The sequence below is a fragment of the Chlorocebus sabaeus genome, chromosome 14 (assembly GCF_047675955.1).
Source record: "Chlorocebus sabaeus isolate Y175 chromosome 14, mChlSab1.0.hap1, whole genome shotgun sequence".
In the NCBI taxonomy this organism is placed as follows: Eukaryota; Metazoa; Chordata; class Mammalia; order Primates; family Cercopithecidae; genus Chlorocebus; species Chlorocebus sabaeus.
Window position 1 is genome coordinate 14,977,825 of NC_132917.1, and position 16,314 is coordinate 14,994,138.

The following is a 16,314-nucleotide window of genomic DNA, read 5'->3' on the forward strand; positions in this document are numbered from 1 at the left end:
ATTAGTCCTGATCATCTGGCTATGCCCCGAAGGTCATAATTCATATACTGTGACACTAGTGAGCGGGACAGAGAGTTACTATTTCTTCAGCTCCAGCTGTGTATATGATAGAGCCTCACACACACAACCTCACATAATACTCATCAACTTTATGAGGCAGATAATACTACCCTTATTTTTATACATCATAGACTGAGGTTCAAAGAGGTGGAAGAATTAGCCTGAGGTCATTTAACTAATCTGAGACTTGAGTCCAGATCCACTCTCCCTCCACCCATGGCACCTGCCCCAACCACCAGGCATTCTGCACACGCACTCCCTTCCTAACGCCACCCTATCCACCACCACATCCAACTTGCTGAACCACAGTTGTGGGCACATTATTAACTGAATTCTATCCAGAAAGGCAGGTTGAAAAGAAAAAAAAGGAGACTGGGAAGGGAAGAGTCTCTTAGTGAATAAGAAAGTATGTTCATCAGTCGGTACAAGACAGAAAAAAAAGTTTAAAAAAGCGGCAGCTTGCTCATCGTTTCCATACAGTTTTATTTGCAATTTGTTGGAACCACGGAGAACAATCGGCAGGTACACATGTTGTTTTTGGGAACAGCATTCAACTCCAGATGCTTTTTCCGCTAAGGAGCAGAGCCACAGGCGGCCCTCACACCCAATGCTGTGCTGCGCGGAGGGCTGTGCTGAAGGTTCTCAAGGCCCGGTGAGTCCCCCTCACAGCCAGAAGGAGAGACCCGGCTTCGGCTTTGTGGCCGGCTTCTTGCAGGTGTCTGCCCAGCTCCTCTGCATCCCAGCGCCCTTGCTGGAGGCCGGCCAAGAGGTGGTCAACGATACGCGGATAGAAGGGAGTGGAGACACACTTCACCAGCAGCTTAGCATCCAGGAGCAGGGAAAGGAGTTCCTGGTCACAATTGGAATCATTCACCTTCAAGAAATAAGACAGGCACAGTGTGAGGGGGTGTCTGCTTTGTCCGCCTCCCCGTTGGATCCCTCGCTCTCCACTGGGCTGCCTTCATCATCATTCATGCCCTGGCCTGGGTTTAAAAGCATGTGTGGGTCATGAGCACCTCTGAGGTAGGTCACAGATTGGGATGACAGACGGGGCTCCTCTTAATATGAGAAGACACAAGAACCCCACTGCAATCATCGCCACAGCTTCCAGATACTGGGCACCAGAAACTGTATTCAACACTGTACCAGCATTTCTCCACCGAGGCCTTCTGACTCAACCCCGTGACTGGCACTTTTACCTCCCAATTGACAGATAAGGAAACTGAGGTGTAGGAATTTTGCTTAACATTATAGCCAGTGTTGTAGAGCCAGATTGTAAATTTGGGTCAGTCTTGACATCAAAGTGTGCTCTTAACAACCACAGTTACTGTTTTATTTGTACTTTCACCGTGATCCACATTCTTTAACGCTGTATCTTTCTTGAATATAAATATACATGAAAATAGCTTTTTTTAGAACAAGAAAACATTTTTTGTACTCCATTGAGAAAATAATATGTCTTTCAAGCCCACTGATACAAGTAAGATAACCAACAGTGGGGTTTTAAGCTGTTCTTGCTTGAGCCTCTAGGAAGCTCAGTACTAACATTACTTTTTAAAAAATGGTTTAATTGGTTCTTTCAGTTTGCATATTCTCTTTCTCCCTGGTCTTATCTTCTAAATATATGTATTATTTTCAATATTTTTGTAAAGAATCAAGTCCACACTGATCACATCAAAATTCGGAGCTTCTCACTTACATTGGGGTATCATAAAACAGATTCTTGACAGGCTTTTCTTAATGTTACCGTGCATTTTTAATAATTTGGTTTGCAGGACTCTCAGAAATAATATCAAAGCCAATTAACTAACATGTAGACCAACTATATTATGCAATTATATACAACATACTCTTCCTGCATGTTCTGTGACAAGGAAGAAAGGCTACTGAAGATGCGAAGGTCAACTGTGTCTACTGACTGCAAGAATTAACGCGAGAGAAGCACTGAGAATAAAATCCTGCCCACTATCGGATAGCGTGAATCTTTCCTACTACCCATAGGGGTCATTCCAAACCCAATGTAAACGTCACCTCCAATGCCATCTTCTTGCTGACATTTTCTTTAACTTTCTTGGCCAACACTTGGGAGTATGGTCAAGGATTCCTCCTTCTTCCATACTCCCAAGATACCTGAGATTTGCCTCTTCTTGCTGTATGATAAGTAATGTTATTTTATTTTATTTATTTTTTGAGATGGAATTTTACTCTTGTTGCCCAGGGTAGAGTGCAGTGGTGCAATCTCGACTCACTGCAACCTCTGCCTCCCGGGTTCAAGCGGTTCTCCTGCCTCATCCTCCCAAGTAACTGGGATTACGGGTGCATGGCACCACGCCTAATTTTTTGTATTTATTAGAGATGGGGTTTCACCATGTTTGGTCAGGCTGGTCTCAAACACATGAGCTCAGGTGTCCACTCACTTCAGCCTCCCAAAGTGCTGGGATTACAGGCGTGAGCCACCATGCCCGGTCTGTATGACAATAAATTGTATGTCTGTCTCCCTTACCGACTAGGAAATTCTTGAAGGCACAGAAGTTTTATCACTTTTCTATTTCAGCGCCCCATTTCATTAATATTTGTTAAATGGTTGAGTGAACCTACATTATTAAACTGTCACATTTTTGTAAACTGCACAAGTACCCCATCTTTCAGAGACTGATTAGAACTAGCCTCCAGAACAGAAGACCCTCTCGGCAAACCCTCAGTGTCTTTTCTCCGGCCTCCCATTTCATGAACACTTGTACAGCCCACCTTTGACCCAAAACACTTAGGCTGAGCTCCATTTACCTTTGTTTTTGTTTTTAGGAGCTAGATGACAGAAAAAGCCACTGGTTCAAAGGACTCGCTTTTGTGCTGGAAGGGGCACGGAGCTTGGACTTCTCCTTGCTGGGGCTGCCTGTGATTCTGAATGCCTTCTTTCCATCCCACTTCTCTCCCTGTCCCTTCATGCCTAGCAAACAGGAGTCTCCATCCCACAGAGCTCCTGCCCTCAGCAGCACGGTGTCTATGTGCCAGAACCCTGAGAGGCCCCTGAAGTCTTCAGACATCCCTTAAAGACAGTTCTCGCCTCCTCTGACAGAGGCAGGCTCAGTGAGGCCAAGTGTCGTACAGTTGCTCCATGGTGGAGTGGACTAGAAGCCCGGGTCTCGGATTAGTTTACTTGTTGATTGATTGTTTCCCTCCAGAACACCAGTTCCTATGGAGCAGAGATCTTATCTCTTCTGTTCACCCCTGAACCCCAACGTCCAGAATGGGGTGGCCACATGCTAGGAGCTGAGCAAGATTTGTGGAATGAATACCCAAGTGAATGAATCACTCCACAGCGCACATTCTTTTAGTCTATGCGGCTGCCTCCACCCACGTGCATGCACATGCTAATGTATGCACACACACAGGCCATCTGAGTTACTGTATGTGTTATCTTGGTTCATCCTTCAAAACAAAGAATTCCCCCGCCTAACCCTGCAGGAGAGAACAGAGTGTGTGCCAGGATGCTACAGGCACATGTTTGATAAGACGCACAGATAAAAGGCTCAGAATCCGAACACTGCAGGGCAATACTTTTTTGTTGCCCTGAATACGTTTTCCAGGCTGGGACACCTTTATTATTCTTTCAGTTTACTCACTAACCCTCCCTCTGGAAGCCTGACAGTCTCCTAGAGAGGGCGTGATGGATTCTTCCAGCCTGAGGAAGAGACAGGGGTTCTGTTAACGCCTGCGGCCACTGCTGCTCTCATTCTCTTCGCAGTCTGTTTCTATCCAGTGCAACCAAATCCTTCCTGTGTTTCTGGCTGGATATACCCAGCTTTTCAGAAGCTGCTCGATCCTGGCATGGAGGGTAAGGGGTGGGGAAGGGCAGGGTAGGCTGTCTTCTCTCCAAAAGCCTGCTGCTTGCTGTCTTGGCTGAGAATGCCTAAGGTTAAAGACACGACAATGAAACGCATGCTTCCCCTTGGCCCCGGCCCACTCAGAGCCTCCCTTAAGAAAGATAAGGGTCTGGGTTTGCTGACCTGCATTGAGCTTGGGCAGTGAGCAGGGAAAGATTGGGAGGAATTTTGGGTTTGGCTTCTTATAAAACCGAGTGCTGGAAACACAGGGTGGGTGACTTTATCTTATTTTCTTTCTCTGACATTCTACCTGGGCCTGGCTCTTTGCAAGAAATATAGAATGGCCAGAGTATACTTCAGAATTGTCAGCTGCAAGGAAAATACTGCATAGGTAATTTTTCTGTGCGTATTTGGGAACAAAATAGAGAATGAAAGAAGGAAGAGAGAGATGGCCTTTGTAATGACCCATTCCAACAAGTACATTTTAAAGAAGAGTCTGAGGTTCAGAGAAGGAACAGGTCATAGACAGCCAAGACGTTCCTTTCCACATCCCAGGTCCAGCAGCAGGGCGCCAAGGCCAGCACAGCTGAGGGCCGGGTGTCCAGTCCCAAAGCACTCTCCAGCACTGTGACATTAGCGCCACACTGCTGACTTGCTAGGTTAATTGGTTAAGCCTCAAGTTGTCTTTGTTTTTTCTTGTTTTTGACTAAAATTCGTCCTCACATACTAAAACTTCAGTACTATCTGCCGCAGAAGCTGGTACTCTCTGACCACGCATTATTTATTCTAACCTACTTTTTATTTTTAAGATAAAAATAAAAAAGTAGAAATAGTTGGAAAAAACCATGCCACCTTCTTGCTGACATTTTGTTTAACTCTCTCGGCCAAGCTGATTTCACCTTCCTCCATACTCCCAAGACACCTGAGGTCTGGCTCTTCAGGCTGTATGACAGTAATTTGTATGTCGTCCATATTTGGGCCACCACAAGAGAATTATTTCACTCTCCTTTCATCTCCAGTAACTGTCCACGTGCATAGATTTTTTTTTTTTCCACAATTAATCGTATGATATTTGTATTCTACTCTTCTCATTATATGCTAAGAATTTTTAAATTGTTTTTCACATAGTTTTCAGTCTTAAAAATTGTAATGGCTGCAAAATAGTTGTTATAAGTTATTTAACTTTTTTAAGTATTTCAGCCATTTTAAATTGTTTGATATTACTGAAACACTACCATGAATGTTTTTATGCACATACTTTCTTCTTCATTGAAATCATCTGCATAGGACAAGTTACCAGGTGAGGTATTACTGGCATGTTACAGGCTGAACTGTGTCCCCGCACAAATTCATATGTTGAAGGCCTTACCCTCAGTACCTCACAATGTGACTTTATTTACAGATAGGGACTTTAATGAGGCCATGAAGGTAAAATGAGATCATTAGGATGGACTCTGATATAACTGGTGTCCTTACAAGAAGAGAAAACAGGACACACACATGAAGCGAGGGTCAGTCACGTGAGGACAGTGAGAAGGCAGCCGTCGACACACCAAGGAGAGAGGCCTGGGAAGAAACCAATCTTACACCTCGACATCAGACTTCTGGTCTCCAAAACTGTAGGAAAATAAATTTCTCTTGTTTAAGTCACTTAGTCTGTGGTACTTTGTTAGGTAAATTAATTCATCAGGCAAATTAATACATCAGGCAAAGTATCTGAAACACTTTTTTGGTTCTAAATATGAATGTAAGCATAACCACATAGTGATGTCAACTGTGCCAGCTTACAGCGGTGACATCAGTGTGGGAATGCATCAGCGTCACATCATGAACTTCTCAGCTTTAGGTGTTAACATTTAGAAAAGAAAAAATCATTTGCTAATTTAGGAGATATGTAATGGTACATCAAGGTTGCTTTCATTTGAATTTGTTTATTTGCAAGAATGGCTTTTTCCATAAATTTCCTATCATTTTTATTTTTTGTTGTGGGAAGAATCAATCATTCACTCATTTAGGAGCGTTAGAACAGCTTTCCACTCTTTCACATGTGAAGGATACTCTGTATAACTGAAATCTTAACCCTGATTTTCGTTATCATGAACATTCTAACCTATTGTTTACAATTCTGTTTCAGTTGTTTTCTGTCATATAGAAGTTTTACACTTTTATATTGTCAGGATCTATTCCTTTATTCTGTTGCTTTAAAACTCAGAAGTTACAATTCCTCAAAGGAACTGATATGTTCTTTTTATATTTTCTGACTTTTAACAATATTTGACTTTTAAATTGATCAGAAATTGACTTTGGCATATGGTCTGTGGAAAAATCACACAGCCTGGCCAGTGGGTTGACTGGTGCTTACGGGGCATGAGGAAGAAAATATATTCTGTCATTTTTGGATGTGGTTTAGATGTGAGAAATAAATATGAGACAAGTCCAGAGGATTAGTTGACTTAATTCCCCTGATCAAATAACTCTGAATTAGAGCGAGAGAGAGTCTGGTGCTATGAAAAGAAGACAGGCTTTTGGGTTAGAGACAAATTTCCAGTCCTGGTTCTGTCACTAAACAACTGTGTGACCTTGCTAAGGACGATCTCTCTGAGCTCCAGTTTCCACATCAGAAATACAGACTGTTTGTAAGGGTTGGGAATAATACAAGCTTTTAAGTGCCCAGCACAATGCCAAGTGCAGAGTCCAGGTTCAGTAAACAGCTGATGTTAATATAGCCAAACACATCATGAAAAAAGGATTTTCTAGAAAGGGAAGGGCTTATATATATCAGAAGATGAGTAAAATACTTGCTATCTCAGTCAGAGATTATTTTTGTGTGTCAGCAATTAATTTTTGAGAATAAATGATACTTTACAGATCTTGGGAAAGAAATCTATTAAAGCACAAAGCACTGCTGTCTTCCAAGCCATTAAAATGTTATCTGCTTAATTCCTCTTTCAACAATAGGTAATGAACCTTCTCTGATTTAAAATCTTTGATTTTATGGATCTATATCAAGCTAAGAGTAATTACAATAATGAGGAAAGCTGAAATTCCAGAAGCAAAATGTATGCAGGCCCTCGTTTCATTTACTTTAAAGAAGGTTATTTAATATTATTTCACTGTTTACTTTAGGGAACCATGTTTGTCTTGTTCTCATATATACTATTACTAATAAAAGTTATTGAAAAAATCAACCACAAGGGTAGAAAAATAAAAGGACAACATAAGTATATACTTGGGAAAAATGCCTACAGATAATTTTTGTGGTCTGTATTTACTTGAATATGATGTGCAGTTTCCATTTTCTCAGCATACCGTCAGTTTCACTCCTGGCATGGCACTTAATGGAATACTGCTTCTGAAACCAAAACTACGACAAATCACCTGCTCACGATCTAACAACGAGATGGAGAAAATCTTTGAAAATCCAAGCTTGATCACCTCTGTGACCAAACTGAAATGCTGGATTTGAGGGCCCTGATCTGGCTAGTTCCACACGTTGTACCTACTTCCTTGCTACCTTGGTTAATTCCTTGTGTTATTATTTCACATGTCAATCTCTCCATGAGATAATTCATTTAAGCACAGGGATAACAATATTTTATCTCATCTTTACAAACATCTTACCTATTCCTCACTTTATACGCAGTGCCAGGCTGTGCACAATGGCTGCTTGATATGTCTGTTCATACCAAGTCAATTAACCAACCACTAGTGCTGTTTAGGAATCTCAGGCTGACCTAGAGGGTGAGCTGCCTATTGCTGGACGCATCCAGCTGAGACCTCTGGGAGATGCTGCTGCAGAGTTTCCTTTATCAAGGAGACCCAGCACAGGCTAAGGATGACTGACAGGAGGTGCAGGTCAGATCTCTGTATGTTCAGGTTAAAATGATAGTTAGAAATAAGACATACCCACAATTTTGAGAAAAGAGCCTGGCACTCAAACAGCCCAAAGAAGAGTGATTGTCAAAGAGGCCAGTTTACCACCAACTGGTGTCGGAAGAGCAAAGGCTAGTTCTTGCTCGATTCCTTGAATCGTTTGGCTCACTTAACTTGGTTTGGATACACTTAGAAGAAAACCAACTGACATTAGTGTTCATTTCAGTTAATCTTCAGTTAATACTGAAGACGGACTCTGCAGACATCAAATGAGGTTGTTAGGAACCCAACCCAATGTGCCTGCTATCATGTCATGCTGAGGCAAGAGGGCAAGTGTGTAAACCTTGGCTGGGCAAGGAGAAGGCAATACTGAGGGAGCACTCCAGGGTGGAAGAGACTCTCGCCAGGAAGGTCCTGGCTGGAAACCTGGATAGAGTTAAAGGGGAACAAAGACAGAAAGGTTTCCTGGTTTTGTATAAATATGTCGATTCACATATGCTTTTCTGAAAATCTTTATGGTTCCCCCCCAGCCTGGACACTGGCCACTGTAAATAATGCTAGAAGCTTCTGGTACCTTCATAGCTAGGTTACAGGGGATAGGAATCACATTTATCAAATATGTGAAGGGCTGTCACTGGAAGAAGGACCTTAGTAATCTGAGAAAATCCCCAGGGCAGGACTAAGGTCAATGTGATCAAGATAAAGGGGTGCAGGTTTCATTTAGGAGGTGCTCTCATGTCATAATCTCACCCAAAATGGCACATAGCCCCCTGCAGTGTTCAGCCGGAGCCTGGGAGAGCGAGTGCGCTTAAAAAGGAAGCATAGCTAGGCGAGTTGTTGGGCTAGGTCTGCTCTAGTGTTTTGCAGAGCTAATATTATATGTCTCAAGGTGCTTTCAACAACTTCATTCCTCTGTAGAAATAACCCTTTTCCAATGTAATAAAGCCTTCCTACTTAGGTTAAAAGCAGAAACATGGTAGAGTATAGACTTGGAATGTTAGGTCTGGGGTTTACATTTCAGCTTTGGCTGCTTACTAGCTCTGTGACCCCTGAGCCTCAGTGTTTTCATCTGTGAAACCAAAATAATAATATCTTCTCATACGATCATTAGGATAAAGAGACAATGTACCTATTATAGCACTTGGCAAAGAGGTGGGATTTGAAAGATGGTAATTATTGGCATCAAGGAGAAGCCCTTAATTAGGTGCTAGAGGTCCCAAACACTTCTTTTATAACCCCATGCATTACTATTTAATAGACAGCAGAGTCCAGGACAATCCCTGGGATGAGGGGTTGCATAGAGGCATTGAGCAGTACCAAAGAGGAGGAAGCAATGAAGAGCAGGAGCTGTTATAAATCGGGAATTACAAAACGGGAATTTTCAGTATACAAAACCCTTATAAATACATATCTGCATATTTTAATGAAATAAGTCAAGACGCTTCCATCCAAACAGAAAATATTCCAGAGATGCAAGTCAAACACATCAGTAGCACTGCCCTTCTTAGAGAGAATAAGGTTTTGAAAGTGAGCTCTCAATCTCACTGGGAGTGATGGAGAAGGTGATCCAGAAGTCTACACCGTGCAGGGTTTTAATTGTTCATCATCAATACAATGCCAAGGAAGGACTTCCCATTTCTGGCCCAGGAAAGAGGCTGTTGGCCATTTATAAAAGGTTACATGCACCAGAGGTCTGCAATTTCGGAAAAGCTTAGAGAAAGAAATGAGTACTACTACTAGAGGAAAAGTCAGTACAGTCTCTGGCATCAGCGCTTAAGCGTCATCCTTTTAACTGTAAACACCTATAAAGCTGTCAGTATCTTATAATGAATAGCAAAATAATACATGCTCTCAGCAAACAAGTGGGGGGTGTTTTTCCACTCGGACCCGCACACCGTGCAGGAGAGATTGCTATCAGCGGAGTGCCTCTGCCAGATGTTTTCCTTTTAATGTCAACAGGAACTACTGTCAACAACCAATAAGGGGAAAACTAAAGTTATTGATGAACTCAAGCACCCTGCTAATGGATATGGTGAATAGCAAAAGAAAAGCAACAAAAAGAAAGCCAAAGTTTTCTATTTTTCATTGCAATACCAAGGACGACTTAAAAACAGCTAGACATGAGTCCTGCCAAAATGCCCATTGAAACTCTTCCCTTAGAAAAGTGTAACATAACCCTTCAATGGTGTTGGAAGAGCAATGATGAATGGTGGTGATTTCACATTTTATCTATGCAGCATTTTACAATGATACAATTACAGAGAACAGATTAGCAGTTGCCAGGGGTTGTTCAGGAGGTGGGGAGGAAGAAGGTGGACAGTATGAGAGATCCTTGTGTCTCGCACCTTGACTGCAGTTAGTGGTCATATGAAGTTACAGGTGACAATGTCACATGGAGACACACACACACACACTCGGGAGTGTCTGCAAAACTCATAAAATCTATATAGTGTCGACAGATTGAATCAATGTCAGCAACCGGGTCATAATATTACAGGTGAGTATCCCTTCCAAAAAGCTTGAGATCAGAAGTGTCAGTTTTTTCAGATTTTGAAATATTTGCATTATACTTACGTGTTGAGTATTCCTAATCTGAAAATCTGAAGTCTGGAATCGGAAACGTTTTAATGAGCATTTCCTTTGAATGTCATGTTGGTGTTAAAAGTGTTGAATTTGGGGCCATTTTGGATTTCTGGATTAGAGGTGTTCAACCTGTATACTCTAGTTATGAAAGATGTCACCACTGGGGGAAACTGGGTGAAGAATGCCAGAGGCCTTGCTATATTATTTCTTACAACCGAGTGTGAATTTAGAATTATCTCAAAAAGCTAAAAAATGTTTTTTAAATGGCAACTCTGTAAAACCTTAGCTCTCTGGGGACTGCAAAAGGTCCAAACACACTTAGCATTTTGTGGGACACATTTTTAGGGCACAGATGGGCTAGCCTAATGTGAGCATTCAACTTAGTACAGAGAAGTTACGGTTCAGTCTCATTACTGAATTTCTAAAAGGAAGGATCTGAATGGTAGGCGAGTGACTCATCTTAGCAATTTATACCTGTGGCTTTGATTCCTGGATCTGAAAGGCACAGACGTTTCGTGTGCTATCATCACAACCACAGGCAAACTACTCACAGTCTGCAGAGCAGTTTCAAAACCACAGGCTGAGCACCATGCAGCACGTCTAACGTGCAGATCAAAGTGTTACGGAAGTAAATCAGTGCCATATTAAAGGGACTGGGGCACTGCAGTGTTACCATTTAGTTTCTTATTTTGATAGTTACTGTGTAGATATGTGGGAGGAAGTGCTGTTGTGTGGGTAGTAAGATTAGTTAGCAGTTAGGGGCCGCCTGTGCTAGTTGCAGTTCTGACAGAAGCATTTGAGATAAAGAATCTTTAAAATGAAAACCAATACGCTCTGCCCATGGGATCCAGGACTACATCAAGAGAGCTCCACGTACGATGAATATGGAAAGGCAATGTATAATACATCACTGTATTATTCTCAAAGAGGCCCATGGCAGATTTTTGTGAGAATGCCTAACATAGTGTACGAGGGTGGGGAGGGAAAAAAATGCACTGAGAATATGCAGAAGTTTTTTCTCTTCTTCCCAATTTCTTGAATTTATAAGAAAAAACTGGCTAAGGAAAAAAACTCATTATAATTCTGTTTCATATAAATTCTCAAAGTTATGCAACTTTCATTTTAGCATAGATAGGTGGGAGGGCTACTGAAAGACAAGTCCTCTTCATTCCCTACTTCAGTCGAGGTCCCAAAGAGGCCTCTGTTCTGATTAATTATTGGTGATAAGGTAGGGTATTCACAAAACCCTTGCAGGAGCTTTTACATTATTTTAAAAACACATCTAAATGAATAAAGGCATTTGATTTTCTCATTTTATTCATAATGATTATTTCCAAATACAATTATATTCTGCTTTCTGTAACTATTTACATAACTTTCTGTATACTTTGTCATTAAGAAAACTTTGTATCAGTGATGTCTTTTCATCAACCTCTTCACTGTCTTGAGTAGCAAGCATATATCTCTGCTCTAGATTCGCCTTCCTTCTCTGGTCCCTAGAAGATATCCTGACACATTTTTGTTTGTCACATTTTGTTACATACATATATATGTATATATACAATGTAAAATTACGTATGCGTGTACATATGTATATGTGTATAGTGTAGATACTCAGACACACACACACTTCAAATGAAAGAATGATCTCCACACAAAAGGGCTTCAGTAAGGATCATACAACATGAGTTCATTAAAACACAACCCTAAGCTATCTAATCCTAAAGTGAAAAATTTTAAATGAGAAGAGAAAGTTTCTTCCTAATCATAATAACAAGGCAACAGGCCTTGAGGGAGACATCTCAACCTGACGCCAGTACATTACGCTTCAAGACAAGAAGGTTGCCAGAGGAAATCAGAGTTTGAGATTTCAGATGGTGCCAGTATACACTACTTAAAACCACTGTCTTACCTTTAATTAGTGGATAACCTAACACACACATCCGCAGATGGAAAACCTGTGCAATGATGGGAGTTCCCTAGACCCAAATTTCAAGTAGCTAGAGGACTGCTAGTTCACGGCTGCTTTGATCTTCTTAAGGGGACTATCATCCTGCTTCTCTAGAAAACTGTCTTCTTATTTGGATTTGTATTCTGGGCACCAAAATACTGAATCTGGTTCATGGGAAGAGCTTAGTAAATGTTTGTAAAATAACCATACACTGCTGGGACAAAACTGGAACAGCTATTGTGGTCAGAGAAGACTGTAGATATAGTAGTCTTCAATTAACCATGGTGTTATTTATGAGAATGAAAGTGCTAATTCATTCCTTTGAAACATTAACAAAAAGAAAAAAGAAAGTAAATTCAACTGGGCATACCGTAGTGACTGCCGTGATTTGCTCCAGTGCCATCTCGCGCAGATGCTCATCTCGGCTCTCGAGGAGAAGTTTCAGAGATGGAAGCAGGAGGGACTGGTTGAGCAGCAGCAGACAAAGCTCCTTCACAGCCTGAAACCACAGAGCAGGGGTGAGTTCCAGGACGCGCTTCTCACCAGCACGGTTCTGGCTGGATCATTCCACCCCTTTTTCTATGGTAGCGTGTGTGTGTGTGTGTGTGTGTGTGTGTGTGTGTGTGTGTGTATGTTTAAAGCCACACATGGGACCGCACTGAATATACTGAATATGGGAGTTGGCACCCACTTCACTTGGTTCACAGTAAACTGTGTATAGATTTCCAAGCTATCAGATATTCATCTACGATACTGCTTTTTAATGGCTTTGTAATACTCATTGTACAGATATAGTGGTATAATTTATTTTCCTAAACTCTCACAGCCCTAGTTTCCTCATAAGTAAAATGTATGTATTTATAGCTCCTTTGCAGGTTTTGTGTTGTGTGTGTGTGTGTGTGTGTGTGTGTGTGTGTGAGAGAGAGAGAGAGTTTGTGTTGATGAATACAGCACACAATGCTCAGCATAAAGTGGAGGCTTAATAATAATAAAAAGAATTATCAATTGTTAATCTTGTTAACAACCTCTAGTTTTCATTCACTGAAACGAAGGAAATTAGCAAATAAAATATTTTAAAATGTGTCTATCATTTTAATGTCAAAATGAATTGACTCCTTAATATATTTAAGACAGTCATCTTCATGAAAACTGTGTTGCAGAAAAATGAAAATGTGTTTGGATCTCCACAGGCGTATCTGAATTTTATTCTCAGCCCTTTATTTTACTAACTGAACCTGTGGTCACACAGCAGGCTTTCATATAAGATAGCAAATGATAATCCTTTACAACAAAAGCATAAAACAATAAGAACAAGATTTGCAAACTGTTTTGCCCTGCTGAGCTGTGTTGCCATTTGGGTCCTGACTTTAGCTGTAACACAAAGAAGAGAACACTTTGGACCAAAAACCAGACAATGAGTGACTCCACTACACTAAAGCAACGGTTGCTCTAAAGAACTGACAATTATTGGCATTCACGGGATTGATTTTTCTCTTGTGCCATTCAGACAGCAGATCAGAGAAGAAAAACTCAAATTTACTATATTTTCAAAGTTGCTTTACATTATTATAGAGCATCGATGAAATAAGAATGGCACAAGTAAGCTCCCATTTAAAACTCAGGATAAAGTTCTCTTTGGAATTCTGCTCATTTTAGTTTTAGCTTTCACCCAGCACATCTCTCTGGAAATCGGCAAGGCCCTCACATTTCAGAGTAGAAGGCTGTGCTACACAAACCTGTGTGGCAATGATCAATACCAGCAGGGGAGCGGTTTGTAAAACACACTCTTCACACATTGGGAATTCTAATTCAAAAAAGTATGGTGTGTGCCTTCGAGAACACGTGACACAGAGCAGTCTCACCAAGCATCTGGGGCAAAGAAACAGACAGACTTTTCATCCGGGATGCCGGACCCTGCAGAAGATTATCTGGGAGCATGAAACAAACCCCTGAGCATGGCACTCCAGCCTGGCTGGCCGCATCCTGGTGCCTCCTCCTCCTCCTCTCGGTCATGGCAGCACTCCCCACCCGTGCATTCCACACCAAGTGCTGTGCGGGGCCCCTTCTGACATAACCCATACATTCTGTATCTGCTCTGTTCAATATCGTAGCCATAAGGCAAAAGCTACATTTGAGTGCAACCAAGGAACTGCATTCTAAATTTTACTTAAAGGTTTTGATAAGCCACATGGGGCCATTGGCTACCACATTAGGCAGGGTGGCTGCTGGGCGCTGGACTCTCTCACACCTCCAGGTGTTTACACATAGTGTAACCTTTGCTCTTTCTCTGTCTGATTAACCATCTACTTGCTCTTTAAGTCTCAGTTTTAAAATGCACAGAAAAACTATACTTCCTCTGCAAAAGCACCCTTGAATGTCCCAGGTTAGCACTCAATGTGCTAAATGTACTGTATAAATATTTCCCACTTTATCTTTTATCTTGTATTATGATAGTCATTCATTGGTCGACCTGCCTTGCTTGCAGGTAAGAATATTGTTCCTTCTCTGTATTCTAAACTTGCTTGGTACATGCCATACCTAAAACTTCTTGTATATAATTCCCTCTCTGAACAAACATTTGCTCACTCAGTAAGTTATCAGTGATGAGTAAACAAGTATTTCTCAATGACTTATGATATTTAGACATAGCATAACATTTGGTTGACCTTGGCTTTCATGACAAATTTTATAGAATAACCTGTGTGCCCCTCTGAGCAAGCATAATGGATAGATGGCACATAGTGCGGCAAGGACATCCAAGAATGGAGGAACCCACTTTAGGTGAGCCACTGACTACTTTTCATCTCTTAGCTACCAGTTATTGACCAAATACTTACTCTATCTTTAAGTGCTAAATCCTCTACTATGTTTGTTCGCTATTTGCCCTGTGTTGCAAGAGAACGTTTATTAAGAGATTTACAAAGGGATGTGGGGAACTGCAAAAAAGGTCGAAGTAGCAGAGAAAAACCACAAAATACCTCATTTGACAGGACTTTGCAGTTCAAACCTGTCAGACCATGAGGACAGAGAACAAGAGAGTCCTTGGATGGAGAGGATTAGGTGGGCCCAGGCTTAGAGCCAGGCCACAAACCCGGGTGTTTGTTCTCCCTGTGGACTATGGTTTATGAAGATGCACTGGGGCACTGTTCCCATGGCCTGACAGTCATGAGAGAAGCAGGACCAGTTCGCCAGTATGCCTTCTGTCCTTACACAACTCTCCTACTGTCCCCGGAGTATCTAGCATCGAAAGGTGCTGCAGGGCCTGCAGCAGGAACTAGGGGCACAATTGCTGATGCAGAGACCGAGGGGCTTATCACAAGTCCCGGGCATTGCATGGGGGCTGCAAGGCAGCTTGCAGTCCTTGCCCTCCAGCAGGCCTAGAATGGGCTGAGCTCCCACTGCTGTTGCCTGGATGTCCAGAAGCCCCTGGCACTGCTGGTTCTGCAGCCCCAGGTTGATCATGATCTTGGCCAGCTGGGCCTCCACACTGGCCACCAGGCACCGTACCTGGGCTTTGGTTTTGTGTTCTCCAGAGCCTCTCAGGTTGTGCTGGGCCTGCTGCTCCATCTCCAGGGCACTAACCGTGCCTCTTGGACTGTAATCTCTACCGGCAAGGCAGCTGCTCTGAGCTGAACATCAAGTGTTTGTTACATACTTTGTTTTAATATGCATCATCTCATTTAATTTCTCCTTAAATCCTTTGACAAAGGTGTGATCTCAGCCCTACTAATCAGATGGGGAAAGCAGAGGTAAAATGGTTAAATAACTTGAATGTTATGGCATAACTTGTCTGATTCTAAAAATCAAGCTCTTGACATTAGCAAAAGTGGCTCAACCCTGATAGAGAACAATCACATTGAGATTGAGAAGCTGAGAATTATTAAGGCTCTCTCACCAGCTGGGTGACTTAATCCCGTGCAACAGACCCAGAGCATCGGTGACTAACTCATGTTGTGTCTCAGCGAAATCATGGACCTTCAGGGTCAGTCACAAATAGCTGGACCTTGGAATTTTAAATCTATA

At 41.9% G+C, this 16,314-nt stretch overlaps 1 protein-coding gene across 2 annotated transcripts in view; it reads right to left on the reverse strand.

Annotated features, from left to right (window-relative positions):
* Positions 1–526: 526 nt before the first annotated feature.
* The window catches only part of NBAS (NBAS subunit of NRZ tethering complex), a 414,675-nt gene continuing 398,887 nt past the window's right edge, over positions 527–16,314 (reverse strand). For both annotated transcript variants that reach the window (XM_038006212.2, XM_038006211.2), the window contains exons 51-52: positions 12,662–12,790; positions 527–934 (exon numbers count right to left, since the gene is read on the reverse strand). In XM_038006212.2, the coding sequence (XP_037862140.2) occupies positions 659–934; positions 12,662–12,790 (405 nt within the window). In that variant the 3' untranslated portion in view covers positions 527–658. The remainder of the gene's footprint in view (positions 935–12,661; positions 12,791–16,314) is intronic.